We start from the raw sequence: 21879 nt of genomic DNA, 5'->3' as shown, positions 1-21879 counted from the left end.
AAAGATTTTCTCCCATTCTGAGGGTTGTCTTTTCATTTTGTTTAGGGTTTCCTTTGCTATGCAGAAACTTTTAAGTTTGATTAAGTCCCATTTGTTTATTTTTGTTTTTATTGTCAATACTCTAATAGGTGGATCTGAGAAGATGTTGCTGTCATTTATGTCAGAGAGGGTTTGGCCTATGTTTTCCTCTAAGAGTTTGATAGTGTCTGGTCTTATATCTATGTCTTTAATCCATTTGGAGTTTATTTTTGTGTATGGTGTTAGGGAGTGTTCTAATTGCATTCTTTTCCATGAGGCTGTCCAGTTTTCCCACTTATTGAACAAGCTGTCCTTTCTCCATTGTATATTCTTCCCTCCTCTGTCATAGATTAGTTGGCTGTAGGTGTGAGGGTTTAATTCTGGACTTTCTATCCTGTTCCACTGATCTATATATCTGTCTTTGTGACAGTACCATATGGTTTTGATGACTGTTGCTTTGTAGTATAGTATGAAGTCTGGGAGCCTGATTCCTCCAGCTCCATTTTTCTTTTTCAGGATGTCTTTGGCTATTCTGGGTCTTTTGTGCTTCCAAACAAACTTTAAAATATTTTGTTCAAGTTGTGTGAAAAATATCCTTGATAATTTGATAGGGATTGCATTGACTCTGTAGATTGCCTTATGTAGTATAGTCATTTTGATAATATTGACTCTTCCAATCCAAGAGCATGGTATGTATTTCCATCTATTTGTGTCATCTTTGATATCTTTCATCAGTGTCTTATAGTTTTCAGAGTAAAGTCTTTTGTATCTTTAGGTGGGTTTATTCCTAGGTATTTTATTCTTTTGGATATGATGGTTAATGGGATTGCTTCCCTAATTTCTCTTTCTGATCTTTCATTGGTAGTATACAGAAATGCCTTTGATTTCCATGTATTAATTTTGTATCCTGTGACTTTGCCAAATTCATTGATCAGTTCTAACAGTTTTCTGGTAGAGTCTTTAGGATTCTGTAGGTATAGTATCATGTCACCTGAGAGTAGTGATAGTTTTACTTCTTCCTTTCCAATTTTGCTTCCTTTGATTTCTTTTACTTCTCTGATTGCTGTAGCTAGGACTTCCAAAACTATGTTGAAGAGTAGTGGCAAGAACAGACATCCTTGTCTTCTTCTTGATCTCAGCAGGGGGAATTCCTTCAGCTTTTCACTATTGAGAATGATGTTAACTACAAGTTTGTCATATATGGCCTTTATTATGTTGAGATAGGTTCCCGTTATGCCCACTTTCTGAAGGTTTTTTGTCAGAAGTGGTGGATTTCCCATCATGGCGCAGTGGTTAATGAACCCAACTAGGAACCATGAGGTTGCGGGTTTGATCCCTGGCCTTGCTCAGTGGGTTAACGATCCGGCGTTGCCCTGAGCTGTGGTGTAGGTTGCAGACGCGGCTCGGATCCTGTGTTGCTGTGGCTCTGGCTTAGGCTGGTGGCTACAGCTCCGATTCAACCCCTAGCCTGGGAACCTCCATATGCCGCAGGAGCGGCCCAAGAAGATGGCAAAAAAAAGACAAAAAAAAGAGAAAGAAATGGTGTTGGATTTTTATCAAAGGCTTTTTCTGTGTCTATTGAGAGGATCACATGGTTTTTATTCTTCAGTTTGTTAATGTGGTATATCACACTGATGGATTTGTGGATATTGAAGAATCCTTGCATCCCTGGGATAAATCCCACTTGACCATGATGTACAATCCTTTTAATGTATTGTTGGATGCAGTTTGCTAGTATTTTGTTGAGGATTTTTGAATTGATGTTCATCAGTGAAATTGGCCTATAGTTTTCTTTTTTTATGGTATCTTTGGCTGCTTTTGGTATCAAGGTGATGGTGGCCTCATAGAATGAATTTGGGAGTGTTCCTTCCACTGCGATTTTTTGGAATAGTTTCAGAAGGAGATGTGTTAGCTCTTCTCTAAATGTTTGATAGAAATCACCTGTGAAGCCATCTGGTCCTGGACTTTTGTTTGTTGGAAGTTTTTAAATCATAGTTTCAATTTCAGTACTTGTGATTGGTCCATTCGTCTTTTCTATTTCATCTTGGTTTAGTCTTGGAAGATTGTACTTTTCTAAGAATTTGTCCATTTCTTCTAGGTTTTCCATTTTATTGGCATATAGTTGCATATAGTAGTCTCTTATGATCTTTTGTATTTCTGTAATGTCCATTGTTACTTCTCCTTTTTCATTTCTAATTTTATTGATTTGAGTCCTCCCTCTTGTTTTCTTGATAAGTCTGGCTAAGGGTTTATCAATTTTCTTGATCTTTTCAAAGAACCAGCTTTTCATTCATTGATCTTTTCTATGGTTTTCTTCATTTCTCTTTCACTGATTTCTGCTTTGATCTTTATGATTTCTTTCCTTCTACTAACTTTAGGTCTTGTCTGTTCTTCTCTCTCAAGCTGCTTTAGATGTAAAATTAGCTTGTTTATTCCAGCTTTTTCTTGTTTCCTGAGGTGGGCTTGTATTGCTATAAATGTTCCCCTTAGAACAGCTTTTGCTGCATTCCATAAGTTTTGGAGTGTCATATCTTTGTTGTCACTTGCTTCTAGGTATTTTTTACTTTCATCTTTGATTTCTTCAGTGATCCATTGGTTGTTTAGTAACATGTTGTTTAGTCTCCATATGTTTGTGTTTTTTGCAGTTTTTTTATTGTTGTTGATTTCCAGTCATATAGAGTTGGGGTAGGTAAAGATGCTTGATATAATTTCAAATTTCTTCAAGTTACTAAGGATTGATTTCTATCCCAGTATGTGATCAGTCTTAGAGAACGTTCCATGTGCACTTGAGAAGAATGTGTATTCTGTTGCTTTTGGATGGAATATCCTATAGATATCTATTAAGTCCATCTTGTCTAATGCTTCATTCAGGGCCTGTGTTTCCTTATTGATTTTCTGTCTGGATGATCTGTCCATGGATGTAAGTGGGGTGTTAAAATCCCCTACTCTTATTGTGTTATTGTCAATTTGTCCTTTTAAGGTTATTAGCTGTTGCCTTATATATTGTGGTGAGCCTGTCTTGGGTGCATAGATATTTAAAATTGTTATTCTTCTTCTTGGAGTGATCTTTTGATCATTAGGTAGTGACCTTCCTTGTCCCTTAAAATATTCTTCATTTTAAAGTCTATTTTGTCTGACATGAGTCTTGCTACTCTAGCTTTCTTTTGATTTCTGTTTGCATGGAATATTTTCTTCCATCCTCTCACTTTCAATTTGTATGTGTCCCTAGAAGTGAAGTGGATCTCTTGAAGACAGCATATATATGGGTCTTGTATTTGTATCAATTCAGCCAGTTTGTGTCTTTTGGTTGGGGCGTTTATTCCATTAACATTTAAGGTAATTATTGATGTGTATGTTCTCATTGCCATTTTATTAATTGCTTTGGATTTGTTTTTGTTGCTCTTTTTTCTTCCCTTCTTCTCTTGTTCTCTACTCTTATGGCTTGATGACTACCTTTAGTGTTGTATTTGAGTTGATTTTTGTTATTTGTTTGTGTATCAATTGTAGATTTTTGGTTTGCAGTTATTCTGAAGTTTTTATATAAGAGTCTACATATATATGAGATTGTTTTAAGTTGTTGGTCTCTGAACTGCAAGTGCATCTCCAGTGTCCCGCATTTCTACCCACCTCTTCTCATGATTTCTGATTTTGATGGTATAATTGTGCATGGATGATTTCGTATCTTTACTGTATATATACCTTTACTGGTGAGCCTTGTCATTTGCAGTATTTTTTTTTTCTGGTTGCAGCCTTTCCCTTCTGCCTAGAGAAGTTCCTTTAGTATTTGTTGTAAGGCTGGTTTAGTGTTGCTGAATTCTCTTAGCTTTTGCTTATCTGTGAGGGTTTTGATTTCTCCTTCAAATCTGAATGAGAGCCTTGCTGGGTAAAGTAATCTTAGTTGGAGGTTTTTTTCCTTTCATCACGTGAAGTAGATCATGCCGCTCCCTTCTGGCCTGCAGAGTTTCTGCTGAAAAAATCTGCTGATAACCTGGTTCCCTTGTATGTTATTTATTTCTTTTCCCTAGCTGCTTTCAAGATTTTCTCTTTGTCTTTAATTTTGGTCAGTTTGATTAGTATGTGCCTCAGGGTATTCCTCCGTGGGTTTATTTTATATGGTACTGTTGCACTTCCTGGATTTGAGTGAGTGGTTCCTTTCCCGTGTTAAGGAAGTTTTTGGCTATTATCTCTTGGAATATTTTTTCTGTCCCTTTCTCTCTCTCCTCTCCTTCTGGCACCCCTATAACATGGATGTTGGTGCATTTAACATTGTCCCAGAGTTCTCTGAGACTCTCTTCATTTGTTTTCAATCTTTTTTCTCTTTTCTGTTCCGCATCTGTGATTTCCACTAATCTGTCCTCCACCTCACTTATTTGTTCTTCTGCCTTCTGTATTCTGATGTTGGCTGCTTCTAATGAACTTTTTATTCCAGTTATTGTATTTTGTATATCTTTTTGCTTAAGTTTTATATCTTGTATCTCTTTGCTCAGTGTTTCCTGTAAGTTATCCATCTTTGCCTCTAGTTTATTTCCAATGTGTTACATCATCTTCGGCATCAACAGTCTAAAGTCTTTTTCCTGGAGGCTGAGAATCTCCTCATCACAGCTGTTTTTCTGGGTTTTTTTTCTTTCTCCCTCATCTGAGTTATCCTTCTCTGTCTTTTCATTTGTATAGGTTTTTGGTGTGGTGACCTTTTTACAGATAATAGAATTATAGCCTCTCTTACTTCTGGTGTCTGCCCCCCTTGTGGCTGAAGTTGGTACAGGGACTTGCTGTAGGCTTCCCAATGGGAGGGACTGATGCCTGCCTACTGGTAGGTGGAGCTGATTCTTATCCCTCTGGTGGGTGGGGCTTTGTCTCTGGATGAGATTAGGGGTTGCTGTGTGCCTTGGGTGTTTTTAGGCAGCCTATTTACTGTTGGGCGGGGTTGTGATCCCACTTGGATTGTTGTTTGGCCTGGGGCTTCTCAGTGCTGATAGGCAGGGCCAGATTTTCCCAAAATGACCACTCCAGAGAAATGCACATTGATGAAGATTTCCAAGAGCTTTGCCTCCAATGTCCTTACCCCACAACAAGCCACATTCACCCGTTTTCCCGGAAGGTCCTTCAAGAACTGCAGTCAGATCCAACCCAGATTCCTATGGAGACTTTGCTTTGCCCTGGGACCAAGTGCACATGAAAGTCCCTGTGCGTCTTTTAAGAATGGAGTCTTGGAGTTCCCTGTCGTGGCACAGTGGTTAATGAATCCAACTAGAAACCATGAGGTTGCGGGTTCGGTCCCTGCCCTTGCTCAGTGGGTTAATGATCCGGCGTTGCCCTGAGCTGTGGTGTAGGTTGCAGACGCGGCTCGGATCCTGTGTTGCTGTGGCTCTGGCATAGGCCGGTGGCTACAGCTCCGATTAGACCCCTAGCCTGGGAACCTCCATATGATGCGGGAGCGGCCCAAGAAATGGCAACAAGACCGGAAAAAAAAGAAAAAAAAAAAAGAAAGAATGGCGTCTCCATTTCCCCCAGTCCCATGGAGCTCCTGCACACAAGCCCCACTGGCTTTCAAGCCAGATGCTCTAGGGGCTCTTTCTCTCAGTGCCAGATCCCTATGTGTGGGGGTTTGATGTGCTGCTCAGAACTTTCACTCCTGTAGGTGAGTCTCTGTGAACCAGTTAGTTTCCAATCTGTGGGACTTCCCACCTGGGAGATATGGGGTTGCTTGTATCGTGTAATCACCCCTCCTACCTTTTAATATGGCCTCGTCTTTGTCTTCTGGAGTAAGCTATCTTTTTGAAAGTTTCCAGTCCATTTGGTTGAAGACTGCTCAGTATTTGCTTGTAAATTTTGTTGTTTTTAGGAGAGAAGTTGAGCTCCAGTCCTTCTATTCCAACATCTTAATCCTGTCCCGCAAGGAACTTAATTTTGTTCTCTCTCTACTGCATCCTCTATGCCTGAAACATGCCCAACTCTTAATAACTGTTTACTCTGTATTTCTTTATTGCATATGCTATGGTTATCAGACAATGAGCTAAAACGCTTTACTTGTCTTCTTTCCTTCAATCCTTAGAGCAATTGTAGGCGAAGTTATTACTATATTAAATGGATACACTGAGGGGCCTAAAATGAAATAATTTAAGACAAGATGTCTAGTAACTTCATAAACCAGGCTTATGACTCAGGTGTGATTAGGAAAAGCAAGATCTTAATCTCTGACATACTTTCTCCATTTAGGTTGACTGTATGTAGAGATAGAATCTGTGGTTGATAAAAATGCTTTCTTGTGAATCATACAAGAAATAGGCTATCCAACATAATTTGCAGTTTGCTTTAAAAAGTTTCATATGTGAGTCCAGATACGCTATTAATTTGTTTAGTCTATTAGAATATTCTTCTCTTCAATTAATTTAATTAAGTAGTTACTATCGAACGGTAGATTCCTGGAACTGGTTTTACATAAATAGATAAATTACTACTTCAAATCACATAAGATAAATTATGTGAAACAAGTATGTTTTATACTTAACAAATATTCAGTGATTAAATGGATAAATAGCACATATTGGCATTCAAAATTGTTTAGTTCTCTTCTCCCTTTTCACTTTCCTTCTTGATATGTAGTCAGTGATCATTTTGTGAATCCTAGTTTTATTTTAAAAACATATAAGACATAAGCAAAAATTGAGTTTACAAATTTAGAACACTGTCACCTGAGTAATAATGCTGTACAATAATTAGGCCATGGTCATTGTCAAAGAACATGAATTAAACATTATTATTAAAGTTAAGTATAAATTACTTTACATCATGTGTTATATTTCCAAAAAGATTTTGACAATGGGGAAAGCCTTGGAAGGACCAGAAAGTGGTATTCAATTCTAATATGTAAACGTGTGTATACATTTCAATTATGGGAATGTATTTAAATCTTGCTATAAAAACTTGTTTGACATTAGTATATTGTAATTACCCAATTTTTTGCTTAATTAAATACTTTGTTGACTAATTAGATATGGGTTTAGTACAGAAGCATCTGTTTGGGAAGTAGTCCCTGTTTCTAATGGTGAGATTGCTCATCTAATCAGAGCAGGTCACCAAGCATTGTACGTATCTCTGAAGCTACACAGCCCTTCCTGGGAAGGAATGAGGGGCTAGCAGTGTCCCCACTGGGAGGACGGGCAAGGCAAGAAAGCTGAGTCAGTTCATTCCCAGGTCATCAGTCAAGTCTGTTTTCAGTTACAGCAGAAACAGTGCTTGCAAGAGCATCCATGTGGTTTGTAGATAAGCTAAGGCCACTCACCCTCCTTTTGCAGAAGAATCTGTGTGCATTGCCTGGGTGCCCCCACGGTCCACTCTCTCCTCCTCACCACCCTATCTGAACTTGACCCCCCGAGGTCATCCCCAGGGCTCTCTGGCCTGTGACCTCTCTTCCTGGATACATTTCAGTGGAGCCCTAGTCCTGGAGCATCTCTGTCTCCAGGGCTGTTCTGTGTTCTTCTCTAGCTCTTCCTCTTCTTCCCAAAGATTGGGTGTTTGAGAAAAGTAACATAAAGTAGACATGAAAGAAATTAACCTTCTGATGCTTGAAATTGACAGAGGAAAAAGATGGGGGAGTGAGGGACGAAGGAGTATAATTTGCTCTTCTCTCCCTACTCTTAAGTTCAGAGAAATTGCAGCTCAACATGCCCCTTCCTGCCACAGAACCACAGAATAGAGAGAAAAACCCAGGTGATAGATTATCTGCTGGAGATGTATAAGATAATGCCCAGTCTGTACTTCCGCCAACGTGTGGACTTGGATGGTGGCACACAGAGCACAGTAACGCAAGATTGCAGTGTTCTTATGTGATAGTGACTCTGCATGTAAATGGTTAAACTTTGAGTAGTCATCCAGAGACACTCTGAGAATTATCTGTGACCAGTAGGGAAGGCTTGGTTCAAGAAAGTAGTACCTAAAATCATAAATGGTGGGATGACAGTAGGAGAGTCACCTGATGGTGAGGCAGAGGATTGAAACAGGTATGGTATAGAAAGGCAATGACTGAGGTGCCAGCTAGAATTTCCAATGCTTTCTTAATAAAGAAGATTAAATATTTATAGTTACATTGTATTATTTAAGGTATACTCAAAAACCATAGCAACAAGTGTTTGTGGGGATAAGTATTAAATGCTAGCAGTCATTCTAATTGTCCAGGTTATACAGCGAGGAAATCAAAACAAAACAAAAAATCCCTGCCCTGAATATTCCCATATATTTCATTCCAGCTGATTATTTTGTTGGCCTGTTTAAAAGTATGGATAAAAAAAAGAGTTTAAAAATTTATTAGAAAAAAAATGCACTGCAAAAACAGGGACATAGCTCTCAGAAAAAAGGAAGAAGTATTTTATGTATTAATTTGATGACTTCGGTGAGAAATGTCTCTGAGGGGCCTGGATTCATAACTTGTTCTATGTGAACACAGTAGCCTGTATGCATAAAATGTAGACAATGTGCCTGTTTCCTATGAATATTTTACTAATAGTTATCTCACTAAAAATATATTCACTAAAATCCTTTCTCCCCAAGCAGTGGGTAAGATGAATTTCATGAAGAGCTGGTAACCAATTTTAATGAGTCAAGTCGGAGGTCAAGCTTCAAAGCAGGCAACTGGGAAACAAGGCCATTGATGGGCTGTCAGATTTGGTGAACTTTCCAGCAGAGTGACAGCTGGGGCTAATGATGGGATGAGTACAAATTGTCAGTGGGAATGTAAGGCATTAGTTCCTCCCTGCACACATTCTTTAGATGTGTTTTTTCAAAGTTTGAAATGCTTAAAATGGCACGTTGATAGTTCAAAATTAGCAGATATTTATTGAGTAGCATTGTGTTTCTATCAGCTATTCAGTATGAAATTTCTCAGAGTAGGAACATGTAAGGTAAAGGTATGACTCAAATTTTATTGATAACTTTTCTTCTAAGGTTTTTATATTACTATTTTTTTTGTCTTTTTAGGGCCACACCCACAGCATATGGATGTTCCCAGGCTAAGGGTTGAATCAGAGCTACAGCTGCCGGCCTATGCCATAGCCACAGTAACTTGGGATCCAAGCCACAGTCTGCTACCTACACCACAGCTCATGGCAACACCGGATCTTTAACCCACTGAGCGAGGCCAGGGATCAAACCCATGTCCTCATGGATACTAGTCAGGTTCGTTACCACTGAGCCACGTTGGGAACCCCTAAGATTTTTTAATTAATACTGGTAATATTAGAGTGCCTTGAGAAGATTTCAGATCTGAACTTCATGGTCCTCTTGAGAACATGTTCCTAAAAGCAGGCTCATGGGAGAGTGGCATAGTCAATGCAGGTGTACGTGCATGTGGGTGCTGCTCTGTTAGATGACCTTTGGAGCTAAGATACATTTACTGGGTTTTGAAAACCAGGTCGCATTTTATCCACATTTATTAAGTGTTGTTCATTTGGAAAGCAAATGCCAGTATTTTAAAAGTTAACTTTCATATTTTTGTTAATTAATGTATAGTAGGCTAATTCTTGGCTAATTATTTTCCTAGTAAGCATCAAGTAACTGAAATGTCTAAAGTCATCTTCTCACATTTTTTTGTGTCAATAACTATAGACATTGGCTATGAATATACAGATAAACAAGGGAAGGATGCTTCTCCAAGGTCAAGGGATACACAGCCTTGAAGGAAAGACATCTGTAAATTGGCAATGACAATGAAGAAGTATTATTAGGAGTAGGCATAGTTTATATTATTGTGGTATCAAAAGAAATAGGAAAGAGAAATGTATATTCCTGGAAAGTAGTTAGGAATTTCCCACTTAAATGGTTTCTTCTGACTCCCCCACAAGGTGGCCCTTGGGAGTCAGAATCCTATTCTATTTAGTGCTATTTAAGTGAATGTCCTAGAACAATACCAGATCTGCAGTGGGCACTCTGCCAACAAAAGGAAGGAGGGGGTAGGAGGGAAGGGTTAGGATTAAAAGCCAGCTCTTCACTGGAGGGCAATTTAATCAATTTGTGTGATATGATATCTTAGGAAAATGAACCAAAGCTTCTCTTATCTTAGTTCTTACTTGTGAACTTAGTTTTTCTGCTCTTTTTGAAACCCCATTTAATCTAGGCTGCTATTTGATTTCCAAAAATTGTCTATTGATTTAAAAAAAAAAAACAACTTCTTTCTTGAAGAGGAAGTCAATTGAAATATTTTTATATTCAACTCATAGTTATTTTTTGTTGGGTTATGTCATTTACTTGGTCTTTCAACTTTAAGGTATTTTCTTTTTCCCTTTAGAATCATCTTTTCTATTTTCTTTCTTTGCACTTTCAATTATATCTTAAGTTCCTATTTGCATTGTGTTATAAGGAAGTTGGTACAGTTTGTTATAGAACAGAATCTAATACTCAAAAGGAACTTGAAATATCATCAGTTCCACCACCCTCATTTAGAATGGAAAGGATGAAGCTGTAGGGGTTGGATTACTTATTCAAGGTCATGTACTGTAGGGCATGGTTGAGACTAACTCAGGTCTCCTGAATACCACTGCACTGTCTCATTGTGTCATGTGCAACCAACTGTCTGTATAGACTCTTCCTGCATTAGAATGGGGTTTGAAATGGACTGATTTGATTTGACATTGTCTGGGGTGCTATTGTAAACCAGGTTATTCTGTGAATGGTAATGCCTTGGGAAATATAATAAAGAGTTTCAGTTAAATATTGTAGATACCAAGCAAGGGTCCTGAAGGCTGAACAAAATCCATGTGCCCACCTGAGTTCACAAACTTCTTTTTCTCACAACTGCTGAGAAAAAAGCTAACTTGAAGTTCCAAGTGCACCTTATGTCTTCATCACACAGATGAAATTCTGTAGAAAATAACTCATCTTTATGTATTTGTAGCTAGAACATGTGGATCAAATCTGCGTGGACCCAGTGGCATCATCACCTCCCCTAATTACCCGGTTCAGTATGAAGACAATGCACACTGTGTGTGGGTCATCACCACCATCGATCCAGACAAGGTAAGGCTCTCATCGTCCACCTCTGCATCCCTGACAAGCTGACACTCTGCCTGACCAACTGTTTACCATAAACAATCTGATAAATGTCATATATGATCACATTTTGCTGTTTGAATTAAAAATCTTCTGCTGCATTGCTTGTCTACCTACCCACATTAGTTGGAAAGCCAGTCTTGAATTTAGTTATAAACTGGGTATTTTTAGTGTTTTTGCCTCCTATGGTTCTGGGGGTTATGTTTGTGCTCTTTTCCCATAGTTTTATTGCCATGTAATAGCTGGCGTATAACATTGTATTAGTTTAAGGTGTACAACATAATGCCTTGCTGTGTATTTATGTTGCAAAATGATTGCCACAATAGGTTTAGTTAATATCCATCACTTCACATAGTTAACAGTAATTTTTTCTTATGATGAGAAATTTGAATATCTACTCAGCAAGACTTGACTGATTGTGGAATGTGGGGAGGGAAGAGGAGGGAGCAACAGACAGGTGGTTTGCTTCTCATGCTTAACATTATGTCCATGTGGCTTCAACTACAGGTGCCATGAGGGCACAGGAAGAGGAGGAATCAAGAGCAGCTTGGGAGTGGGTGGTGCAGCCCTGACCAGAGTGGGTGCAGGATCCAGCCTTTCTGGGGAGTCCTGGTGAACCTGCTGTCCTAACAATTATCAACAATGCCTTTCTTTATTCTCCTAATTATTCCAGTTTGGAAAAACAGATTCTAAGCTTCCCCTACTTTGAACCAGGGAAAGGGCTTCAGAAGCCATTCTTTTATGGGAAGAGACCATGAGTTAGGCTTTAGGTGTAGTGAGAGGGATGGCTGCTGTATATCCAGGTGGGTGTCACTGTTCAGGGGCAGTTTGGAATTCACAGGTGTGTCCTCAGCTGCGGAAGCCTGGAATATGTGTGACACCACACAGAGAACACGAGTCCTGCTGCTGGCATTATTTTACTCTCAGGGCCATGAACAACAGTGATCTTGCATCTAGAAGTGACACAGAGTTTTAAAATACTTAAGTCTTGTAGGGATGAAGTAGAGTTCCAACAGGGAATATAGTTGTTGCAAGCTAAATCTTCAGGGGATTTGGTCAATTATCTTCCAATATTAAAAAAAAGTTCATTTAAATCCAAGATTACATATGAATAATCATAAGTACCTTCCCGTTGAAAGATATGCCTCTGTATCTGTGTTTCTCTCTTTTTCCTTTTGTCAACTGAAGATAAGCACAACCTGAAAGTTGAGAATTAGTTATATTCAGCAGACGTATTAAGGACTTAAGCCCAGGAAACAGCCTCTCAGACAGCTCTGAGGGACTTCCATGAAGAGGTAAGGGAGGAGACAGGATATAAAGGAATTTTTGCAAAATAAAACAAGGCAAAAAGGTAGTCAAACATTAAAAGATTAATGTTAATGAAAGAAAACTAGAAAACTCAAGTTAATGAATCTAGCACTTCTCAATGTCTGGGAAGACACAGAAATCTTGGATCACTGAAATCATTCCTTTGATGTTCACACTAAATGTCTAGGGCCAGTGCCCTGCTTTTCTCCATCCTGGGTCCCATCAGGGTATAGTGGCTGATGGCTTGATGGCCACAGCATCCTTTATGTACTGATATGGCAGGTGACATTCTTTGTGCACACTATACATACTGAAATAATTGAAATCTCTATGCAGATAAAGGAAGTTTAGAGTTCCCATTGTCTAAACCTTTTACTTGGCAGAGAGGAAGCTGAGATACAAGGAAGGTAAATTACTCACCTAAGAATGCACAGCCGTGTCCTCTTATTCCAAGATAAAAAACATGTGTGCTCTTTGCACCGCACTGTGATAACGCTTCATTAGCTTGCTTTCTCCCGAAAGAAGAATTCTTTCTTTTGTAGCTATCTATTCCTTTATCACTTTGATGAGAACCATAAGGAAATGAAATAATAGGTTATTCAGTGTATCAATAGGATGTTCTTGGCTGTAGGTAATAGAAGACCTGAATAAAAGCCAGAAGTTCTTAGGGAAACACTATTTCACGCAACAAAGGGGCAAAGCCAGGGAGATTCAGGGTGTAACTTCATTGAGGGCTCGGGTGTTTGCTTTTCTTTCTGCTTCACTCTCTAGAGCAGTGACAACATCCCCCTCAGGTCACAAGATGCTGTAACACCATCACATTCAATGTTCAATGAAGAAATGCCGCAAGTCTTTCTTAGAAATAGAAGGACTTTTCTGGAAGTCCCTAGTGCCTTCCCTTCAGGTCTAATTGAGTTAAATGTCCCTGTTCCAGCTCCTGGGCAGCTTGAGGGAAGAACCACCAGGATGCCAGAGAAAGGACCAATGGTTATAGGTAACCAGTCATGTCTTCCACATGCAGACAAGCAAAAGTCCAAAGGAAGAGATTTCCTTTATCACCAGATTCATCTTTTGCTTTTGATGTTTCAGATTCCATTATCTTCCTGTTTGACTGGACACCACTGGGCTAAAACCAGTTAAAACTCATGAGAAGTTATGTTCTTTGAGGTTTTCAAGTTGATGTTTAAATTTGCCCAAACTGCAAAATGAAAAATGAAATAATGAATTTGTGCAATTTAGGTTTATACATTTCTCTCATTATACAAGTGTCACTTTCTCTCTCATGTTGGTATACATTTACGTAGATTTTTGTGAGTATTTCCCGTATATTTTGTTGACTATGATCAGGTAATGATTAATAAGGAAAGTTTCAGGAGTTTTGTGTGACACTGCTTCAGGACGTCCTCGCCTTCTCTCATTTACTTTGGTGAAATGTTCAGAAAAGAACCAAGGCTCTCCACACTAATAGACTCACACACATCCTCTTACAGGAACACTGCTTAGACACCTGAAGGCACCTCAATTAAGCAGAATTACCATCCAAATTAAGCAGCAGCCATTGCCATTAAGTATAATTAGGCTTAATTTGATTCCTTGGGAGACATTCCAAATAAGGGGGTTTCCCAGTTAAGCGCATGGTGATGAAGGTATATTACATACTGAGCATCAGAGAACAGAACAGTTATGGAAAGCTTCCCAGACAAGCATTAACAGAATGTTAGGGAAGAAGAGTCAGTAACCTCAATGTGCACGTGGGACATGCTTTGTAAACTTCAAGACGTAAGAATAGAAAACTAAAATACGTGTTCAGAATCAATGAGAGATTTTACAGATGTGAAATTCATTTGAGAAATAAAAAAATAAAAACATAGAAAAAACAAAATCATGAGAGATTAGTTAATAAATTCCTCTCTTACACTCTTTCCTGGTCTGAGATCTGTTTTGACAATCGTATAACCAAGTGGCACATGTCAATTTATACCAAATGTTACCATAAAACATACATAGTAATTATTGTAGGAAGTTACTACAATAACTGTGTCTTAGTAATACAAAGTAATTATTGTAGGAAGTTACTACAATAACTGTGTCTTAGCAATACATGTTATAATACTGTGGAATGTCAAGTTAAAAGGAATACTAGAAATCCACCCACTTACATATGTTTATTAATATATTATAATTCTCCAAATATATATTATATAAACATACATATTACATATTTCACATTAGGGGAATTACATGTATTAAAATAACATATATTATAGTAATATGCATATATTAGGAGAACCTGCCATGTAGGCAGAAAGTTTAAAAAAAAACGCAAAAAATTCCTCAAGAAAACTCAATTTAGTGGAGAAGCAGGTTACTAAACACAGTTGTAATTGTTCTTGCCACACTAGTCTAGTAGGGATTCGATAAAAATTAATACAGTAATAAGATATGTATTAATATATTTTATTGTAAATACATTTAACAGTCCATCTTTTCTCAGATAAAACTCTTGAGGAATGGGTCTTAAGACAGTAGTATGTAGTTAATGAACCTCAGATTAGGGGAATTATACGCAAATGCTCTCAAATGTTTATCCTTAGGTTTTCACTGAGAACATTAAACATGGAAGACAGCTTTCCTTGGAATCCTTTGATTGGCATATATAGGGATGTGTGTGTGTGGGTGTGTGTATATGTGTGCGTGCATTTTTTTCTCGCATACATTCTGTGCCAACATAATTTTAATTTGAGCTCCTCAGATAAAAGTATTTTTATTGGTTTTAAGCTCAGGATTCAAGTGACTTAAAGCATGTGAACATTTATTTACTGTTTCCAGGCTGTTATAACAAAGTCATCACAGGCTAGGTGGCATACAAACAACAGAAATTTATTTCTCACGGTTCTGGAGTTTGAGATAGGTGCTGCAAGGTTGAGTTCTGGAGGACCCTCCAGGTTGCAGAGGTCTTCACGTGGCAGAAGGGGCCAGGGGGCTCTCTAGATCCTTTTATTTATTTACTTATTTATTTTATCAGGGCACAAGTCCCATTCAAGAGGGCTCAGCCCTCCTAACCTAATTATCTCCCATATATGGTATATATGATATTTATATGTATATCATATAAATAGAGTATATGAATAAAATAGATTAATCATATATATTTTAGGAACATATATAATTCTTAATGCCATACCCTATCTTTCCACTTTCTAAACACCCCAAGAACATGGGTGTTTCAGGAATAGGACTGAAAAGTGGATTTAACAGTTCTTTTCAACCTTTCAGAGTGGCTTGGGAATATTTCTGGTTAATAAGCTTGGAAATTGAGCAGAGGCCAGAGTAGTAAGGCATTGCAAGCATGCTCAGAAAATCCTCAAGTCCTTTGGGGAGCAAGGGATGGGGAACCAGGCATGAAAACCTGACATCAGGGGGGTGGGGTGAGGGCGGTGGGACCACAGAGCAGCATCGAGTGACCTCTCTAAGCTGGACTTCAGGTTATGAATCCTCTTTAGACCATTTACCTGCAGTGTGACTGAGGCATACATCTAATCATTTGAGTCCCAGTGTTTCCTTACAGTGTGAACAGCACCCACCTTTGCAGGTTGTTGTGAAGAGTATAGTGTCAATGCAGAACTCTGTGACATTGCTTTCCAAATACTGATGCAGATACCTCCTTCCTCCTCCTTGACCTCATCCGTCTCCTCCTCCTGTTCCTCTTTTCCTCGTCCTCTTCCTCCTCCCAGTCTCTCCATCTCCTCCTTCACCTCTTCTTCTTTCTTTTTATTTATTTATTTATTTATTTTTTGTCTTTTTGCCATTTCTTGGGCCGCTCCCACAGCATATGGAGGTTCCCAGGCTAGGAGTTTAATTGGAGCTGTAGCTGCCAGCCTACGCCAGAGCCACAGCAACGTGGGATCCCAGCCGCGTCTGCGACCTACACCACAGCTCACGGCAACGCCGGATCGTTAACCCACTGAGCAAGGCCAGGGATCAAATCTGCAACCTCATGGTTCCTAGTCGAATTCTTTAACCACTACGCCATGACGGGAACTCCTCTCATTATTATTATTAACGACTAGTTTCAAAAAGACCTAAATGGGACCCTGCATGATAGGGAAAAGGTTCAAATGTGTGCTAATGGCCCTAGCTGTCATTGTTGGACACTCAAGGGAAGGAAGGACATTTAAGGATAAGGTGTATCTTAGAGATGGTTCTGTCAACAGCCAGGTGGACAGATTTGAAGGACACAAGATTAGAATCAGGAAATATCAGGGCTCTATTATAATTAAGAGCCATTATAAACCTAAATTAGCACAATTACCATCAGATTTGGAGAGAAGAAAAAGGATTTGAGAGGTATTTAACGGACAGGTATCTAATCACAACAATTTATGCATTTATATTACACCTTTTATTTAATGAGTAACTCAGTATCTAAAGACAAATAAGAAAATGCAGTGCTTGTAAGAAAATACAACTTTATGAGTCCTTTTGGGGGGAAGGAACATTAACTTTTTTATTAATCAGTGGATTTTCTACATAATTTGAAGTAACAGATTCATATAGACACCGAGAAAGCATTCACTTACATTCACAATTTTAGGATGATTTGGAATGGAATTTTAATAGATACAGTTCAGTAGGCATTATTGCCCCATTAGGGGAGCCACAGATCAGTCAAGAAGCAGAGACTAGACACCATTGTCTGTCAGCTACAGTACTGTATTCAACATCCTCATGTTTCTTCCCAGACTCCTGTCCAGCCCTGATGCCATGAGGGGTCTGTTTAACTGTCCCCTTCACTTTTCTTCTATGTCATTGATCTCTGCTTTCCTTCACTGCATGTTTACAGGGCTCCCTTACATTCTTCTGGACCATCAGCACTAACTCTATGTTACCGATTCATTACTTCGTCCTGGTCAGCTCTCCAAAATGCTCCTCTCTTTGCCCCAGCCCTTGGCTGTCAATGTCCCCCTATTCTCACCATTTCAGATGTGCAGCTTCTTCCCTGAGTTGAGTCAGGCAATGTCCTCCTCAAGTCTCTGCAAGTGCCCTGCTCAGTGTCCTTTCTTTCCTGTCACAGGGACATCTGCACTCTTCATTCTGCTACGTTATGGTTCTTCTTAAGCCAAATTCACTTATTTTTGTCATTTCTTCTTGGCACTGAGAAGAAAACAGAAAACAAGGTGTGTGCTTTTGATTTTCTTGCACTTTATGCCAAAACCTGAATACACCCACATGCACACAGATGTGTGTGTATATACATGCACATGCATGACAGAGACATCAGTAGTGTGCAGACTCTCGGTAAAGAGATGAAGAATGACATGAACATGGAAATATAGACAAAGGATCCAGCAACCATTCACTTGGTGTAACAATAATTATATGTCCCCAAAATTCCAGAAGGACAGAAAGGTAGAGAAGGTTTTATGTTTGTTTCTCTTCTGTTTTCTGAGTGGTGTGTGTGTGTATGTGTTTTATGATAAAGGGAAACATATATCCATTTTCTTTGAGGCTCTTAGTTTCCCTATTTAATTCTTCTGTTCCCAGTTAACTTTATGTTTCTTAGAAGGGGTCACCTTTTCTTTGTCTTTTAATATGTATCAGCTACATATTACATTTAAATACATTTCCTTCTGAATCTTTTCTTCTTTCAGTGCTTCTCTTATGTAAACACAATAGTAATTACAGAATACATAGCAAAACAAGACATATTCATTCAGCATTTTTTTTGGGGGGGGCACACATTCTTGTATATAATTGGTAAAGAATTATGACCAGAGAGCTAAGGTCTGCTTGCATGGAGATGCCAAAGCAGAAGAAAGAAAAAATCAGCCAACAGCCCAACTCAGTAAAATATACTCAAGTGGTGATCAGGAATCTCACAATGATGAAACAGGATGGAGAATAATTTACGAAGGATAGTTAGACATTTATAAAATAAAGAAAAACTAACACTTTGTATAATACTCACTACCCAGATGTAACTGCTATTATTTTTAATATATGGTCTTCTGTTTATGTACACAGATCCTGACTTAGCAAAAAAGTGAAATCACACTCTAAATGCTTTTATGTTACCTTGTTAAGGGACAAAGGCAAGTGTCCACAAGCAAGTGGAGGAGGCTGTGTGGTTTTTTTTTTCCTTTTTTTCCTATCTTAAATTGGAAAAGGATTACCTTCAAACCCCAAGCATTTCAAATGAAAGAGGAGAAATGGTCAAATCCCCAGAAACAGAGGGAAAAAAATCCCCAAACTCTAATAGATTTGTATAACAAATTTATGGCTTGCTCAGAGCTAAAATTAAACTTTGCATCTTATTTTTATTTATTTTTTTATTTATTTATTTATTTATTTATTTGTCTTTTGTCCTTTTTAAGGCCACACCCCTGGCATATAGAGGTTCCCAGGCTAGGGGTCCAATCGGGGCTGTAGCCACCAGCCTACGCCACAGCAACGCCAAATCCGAGCCACATCTGCGACCTACACCACAGTTCACAGCAATGCTGGATCTGTAACCCACTGAGCGAGGCTAGGGATCAAACCCGCAACCTCATGGCTCCTAGTCAGATTTGTTTCCACTGAGCCGTGATGGGAACTCCGCATTTTATTTTTAAAGAGTTTTTTTTCTTTTCAATTTGCTTATTTCTTAGTGGCACAAAACATAATGGTACATCTTAGAAATTGTAGATTTGAATGAAGTTATTATATTTTGCAAGCAAGCCTCTGTCTATAACATCTTTAAATTTCCACTCTGTTGCATTGTGGATGGCATTTAGTGAGGACCATTTGGTGCTGAATAAGTAGCTATGACAGTGGCCAGATGTGTGGTGTTTTATATCACCAAGGAAGAGGCAGAAAGAAGTAGTGCTATAATTGTTTTTTTTTTTTTTAAGAGTAGCTATAGCTATCTCCAAGCCACTATCCCAGAAATCTACATATTATTTAGGTCTTAAAATGGCCAAAATATAGTATGTTTCCAGATAAAGAAAAACATTATTCTCGTAGTAATATCTGTTGCATGTGACACAGAAGGTGCATTTGTCACTCTTAAGCTTGATTGTGGGTAATACTTTGCAAGCTTTCCCATATTTTGTGGCCTTAATCATTATGCTATTCTTATTTGTGACAGTGCTTGTTGCCCAGTGGTTCCCCCCAACATGCAGATTTAGGCAGAGACTATTCTAAGGTCTGTTGCTTGTCTTCACAGTCCTCTCCGTGATGCTTTGAGGTGTGTATTTGAAAGACTGTGTTAACGACCTGGTAATTGTTTTCACTGGGTTACCACTGAAGTATGAAGATGCTGATGGCTGTCAGCAGAAGTGGGCCCCTGGGAAGTGATGGGGGAAAGAAAGCCACATGGATTTCACCCTCTGGTCATCTGTCTGTGGTCAAGATGCTGGGCAACTGTACCTGATACAGAATAAACCTCCCAGGTAGCAGCAGTGGAATAAATACCACCTTTCCTTTAAAGGTGCTCACAGTGGAGAAATTCAATTATTATTATTAATTAACAGCAGACACATCCAGCACCTGCTTCACTGTTTTGTGGCTTCCTTGAAGTCGATGGAGTGACTTTGAATTTATCTGCTTGTAATAGTGTTCTGCTGCTGTTGAGAAAGACGTATTTTGATTGACACATTTTACTAGAGGTCAGAACCAATTTATCATCTCACAAGATCACTTCTAAATTCTAACATGAGGAACAAGAGCTCTTAATTAAATATTTCATGTTTAGAAGATTCATTTGGGGCATTTATGATTCTGAGTCCTTCCAATATCTGGGCTGCTGGTTATTGTGAGTGGTCTTATGTACAATGTATATGGTTTTAAAGTATCTAGAGTGTGACTTTGTTAGCTGTGTTTAAGTCTTACATGCTTTGTCTTTGGTCTGGATTTAAATCACCATTTTAACATTCTCCTTTTACCAACCTACGTTCTTGGCCTTCCTTAATCAAGAGAAATTGATGAGGCCAGTCAAGAAATTAAGGCAAGACTTTATTGGACCCCTGCTGCAGCATGGGGAGTGAAAACAGCAGCAGACTCCCTTGGTCCCTCACTTGCTCACAGAGGAGGGGAGTGAGCTGGTTCATTGTATGGGGCCAGGGTAGGGGTGGGTCCAGGGGTCCTTCCAGAGGAGTGGCTTAGGTGGTCTGCCCACCCTTTGGTAGTAGTGTGTGCAGGTGCATGTGCAAATTCCCTGCTTTTGCTCTCCACACCCTGCTTTTGCTCTTGGCTCTTCAGAAGTGGAAGTTGAGTTTTTAGATTTTTTTTTATATATTTTCTTGCCCATAATTTGCCCCAACTGTGCATCTACACAGTTATTTTTCATGCCTTATTGTTTCTTTGTATTTTGTTGCTCAAGGAGACGTTTGTCTAGGTGCAAGCACTGCAACCACTGCAGCCTAGGGTCCCAGGTCCCAGGTCCCAGGTCCCAGCCTGTCTCAGTCCCATTTAATATTGGGAGAACATGATCCAGGCAAATATTTGCTTAACACAAATAGTTTCAGTATCTATTTGGTGGCTTAAAGAGTCCTATACAGATGTAGTGTCATTAAAATGTTCAGCTATTATATACTTCATAGAAAGTATCTGTAATGTGTATGTAGATAATTAAATGAATGGATAATAAGGGGAACATTCAAATTATGATTGGCACATATTTGAAAAAACCTCACATTTGAATTAAAAGATTCCAGTAGCAAATGTATATATACATGTATATTTGAATGTATATGTAAAACAAGTTTACCTTGATGTAGGATTAAAGTAAATGAGCTGCAATTATGTAAAATCTTCAGTGAAGCAAGCTTTCCCTAAGTCCCCTCAGATGTGAGATGTTCACAGTGGGGTTCAGGTGTAGGGCTTACCTGGCAAGGCTCTGCCCCTGCCCTCCCGCCCCCAACGACCTTCTGTGGATGTGGGCCGCTGGGGGAACTGGCAGCATCCTCTGGGTAGCTCTGGACTGGGCTTCCAGGCACCACAGCAGGTGTACCCTGCTTACCTCTCAGGGGCTGAGTGAACAGCTCCATGTAGTGCTGCCTTGATAGTTTTTCCCAGTTCTGTCACTTGCTTCTGGACTCCCATACATGTGGTCTCCAAGTCAGCAGCACTACTTCCTACCTCTTACTTATTTTCCTGCACCTGCCCTGGGCTGTGACCTGGCCGAGGTTGTATAAGCTGATAGGATTTTTTTTTAACTGCCATATAGATGATGGATAATTAGATCATTTTCATACTTTCTCTGTCAATGTATTTTTTAAGTTTCTGGTAATTCCCTCGGTCTTTCCTTCCAAATCGTAGCAGTTTTCCCCACAGCCCTTGCCTCCCTCCCAGTCTCTTAGAGGTTAAGAAGGATTTTGTCCTCCATACAGAGAAGCTTTGACCCTCGTTGCTCTAGGACTTTTGCTATTCCTTTGGTAGTTCAGAACACTCGAGTTCAATCAGTGAAATCTCTTCTTTTCTCCAAACATGTGCCATGAAACTTCTTTCCTGTTCTAGACTTGGCACATTGCTGCC

General features: G+C 39.1%; 1 protein-coding gene across 1 annotated transcript in view; it reads left to right on the top strand.

Annotated features, from left to right (window-relative positions):
- Positions 1-21879, top strand: part of CSMD1 (CUB and Sushi multiple domains 1) — a 1865356-nt gene that overhangs the window by 1379436 nt on the left and 464041 nt on the right. Inside the window, exon 10 of the mRNA XM_047772241.1 lies at positions 10904-11025. Coding sequence (XP_047628197.1) covers positions 10904-11025 — 122 coding nt within the window. The remainder of the gene's footprint in view (positions 1-10903; positions 11026-21879) is intronic.

This window comes from Phacochoerus africanus, chromosome 3, assembly GCF_016906955.1.
Source record: "Phacochoerus africanus isolate WHEZ1 chromosome 3, ROS_Pafr_v1, whole genome shotgun sequence".
Classification (NCBI taxonomy): Eukaryota; Metazoa; Chordata; class Mammalia; order Artiodactyla; family Suidae; genus Phacochoerus; species Phacochoerus africanus.
The sequence above is the reverse complement of the archived record's forward strand: the minus strand, read 5'-3'. Positions and strand labels throughout refer to the sequence as shown.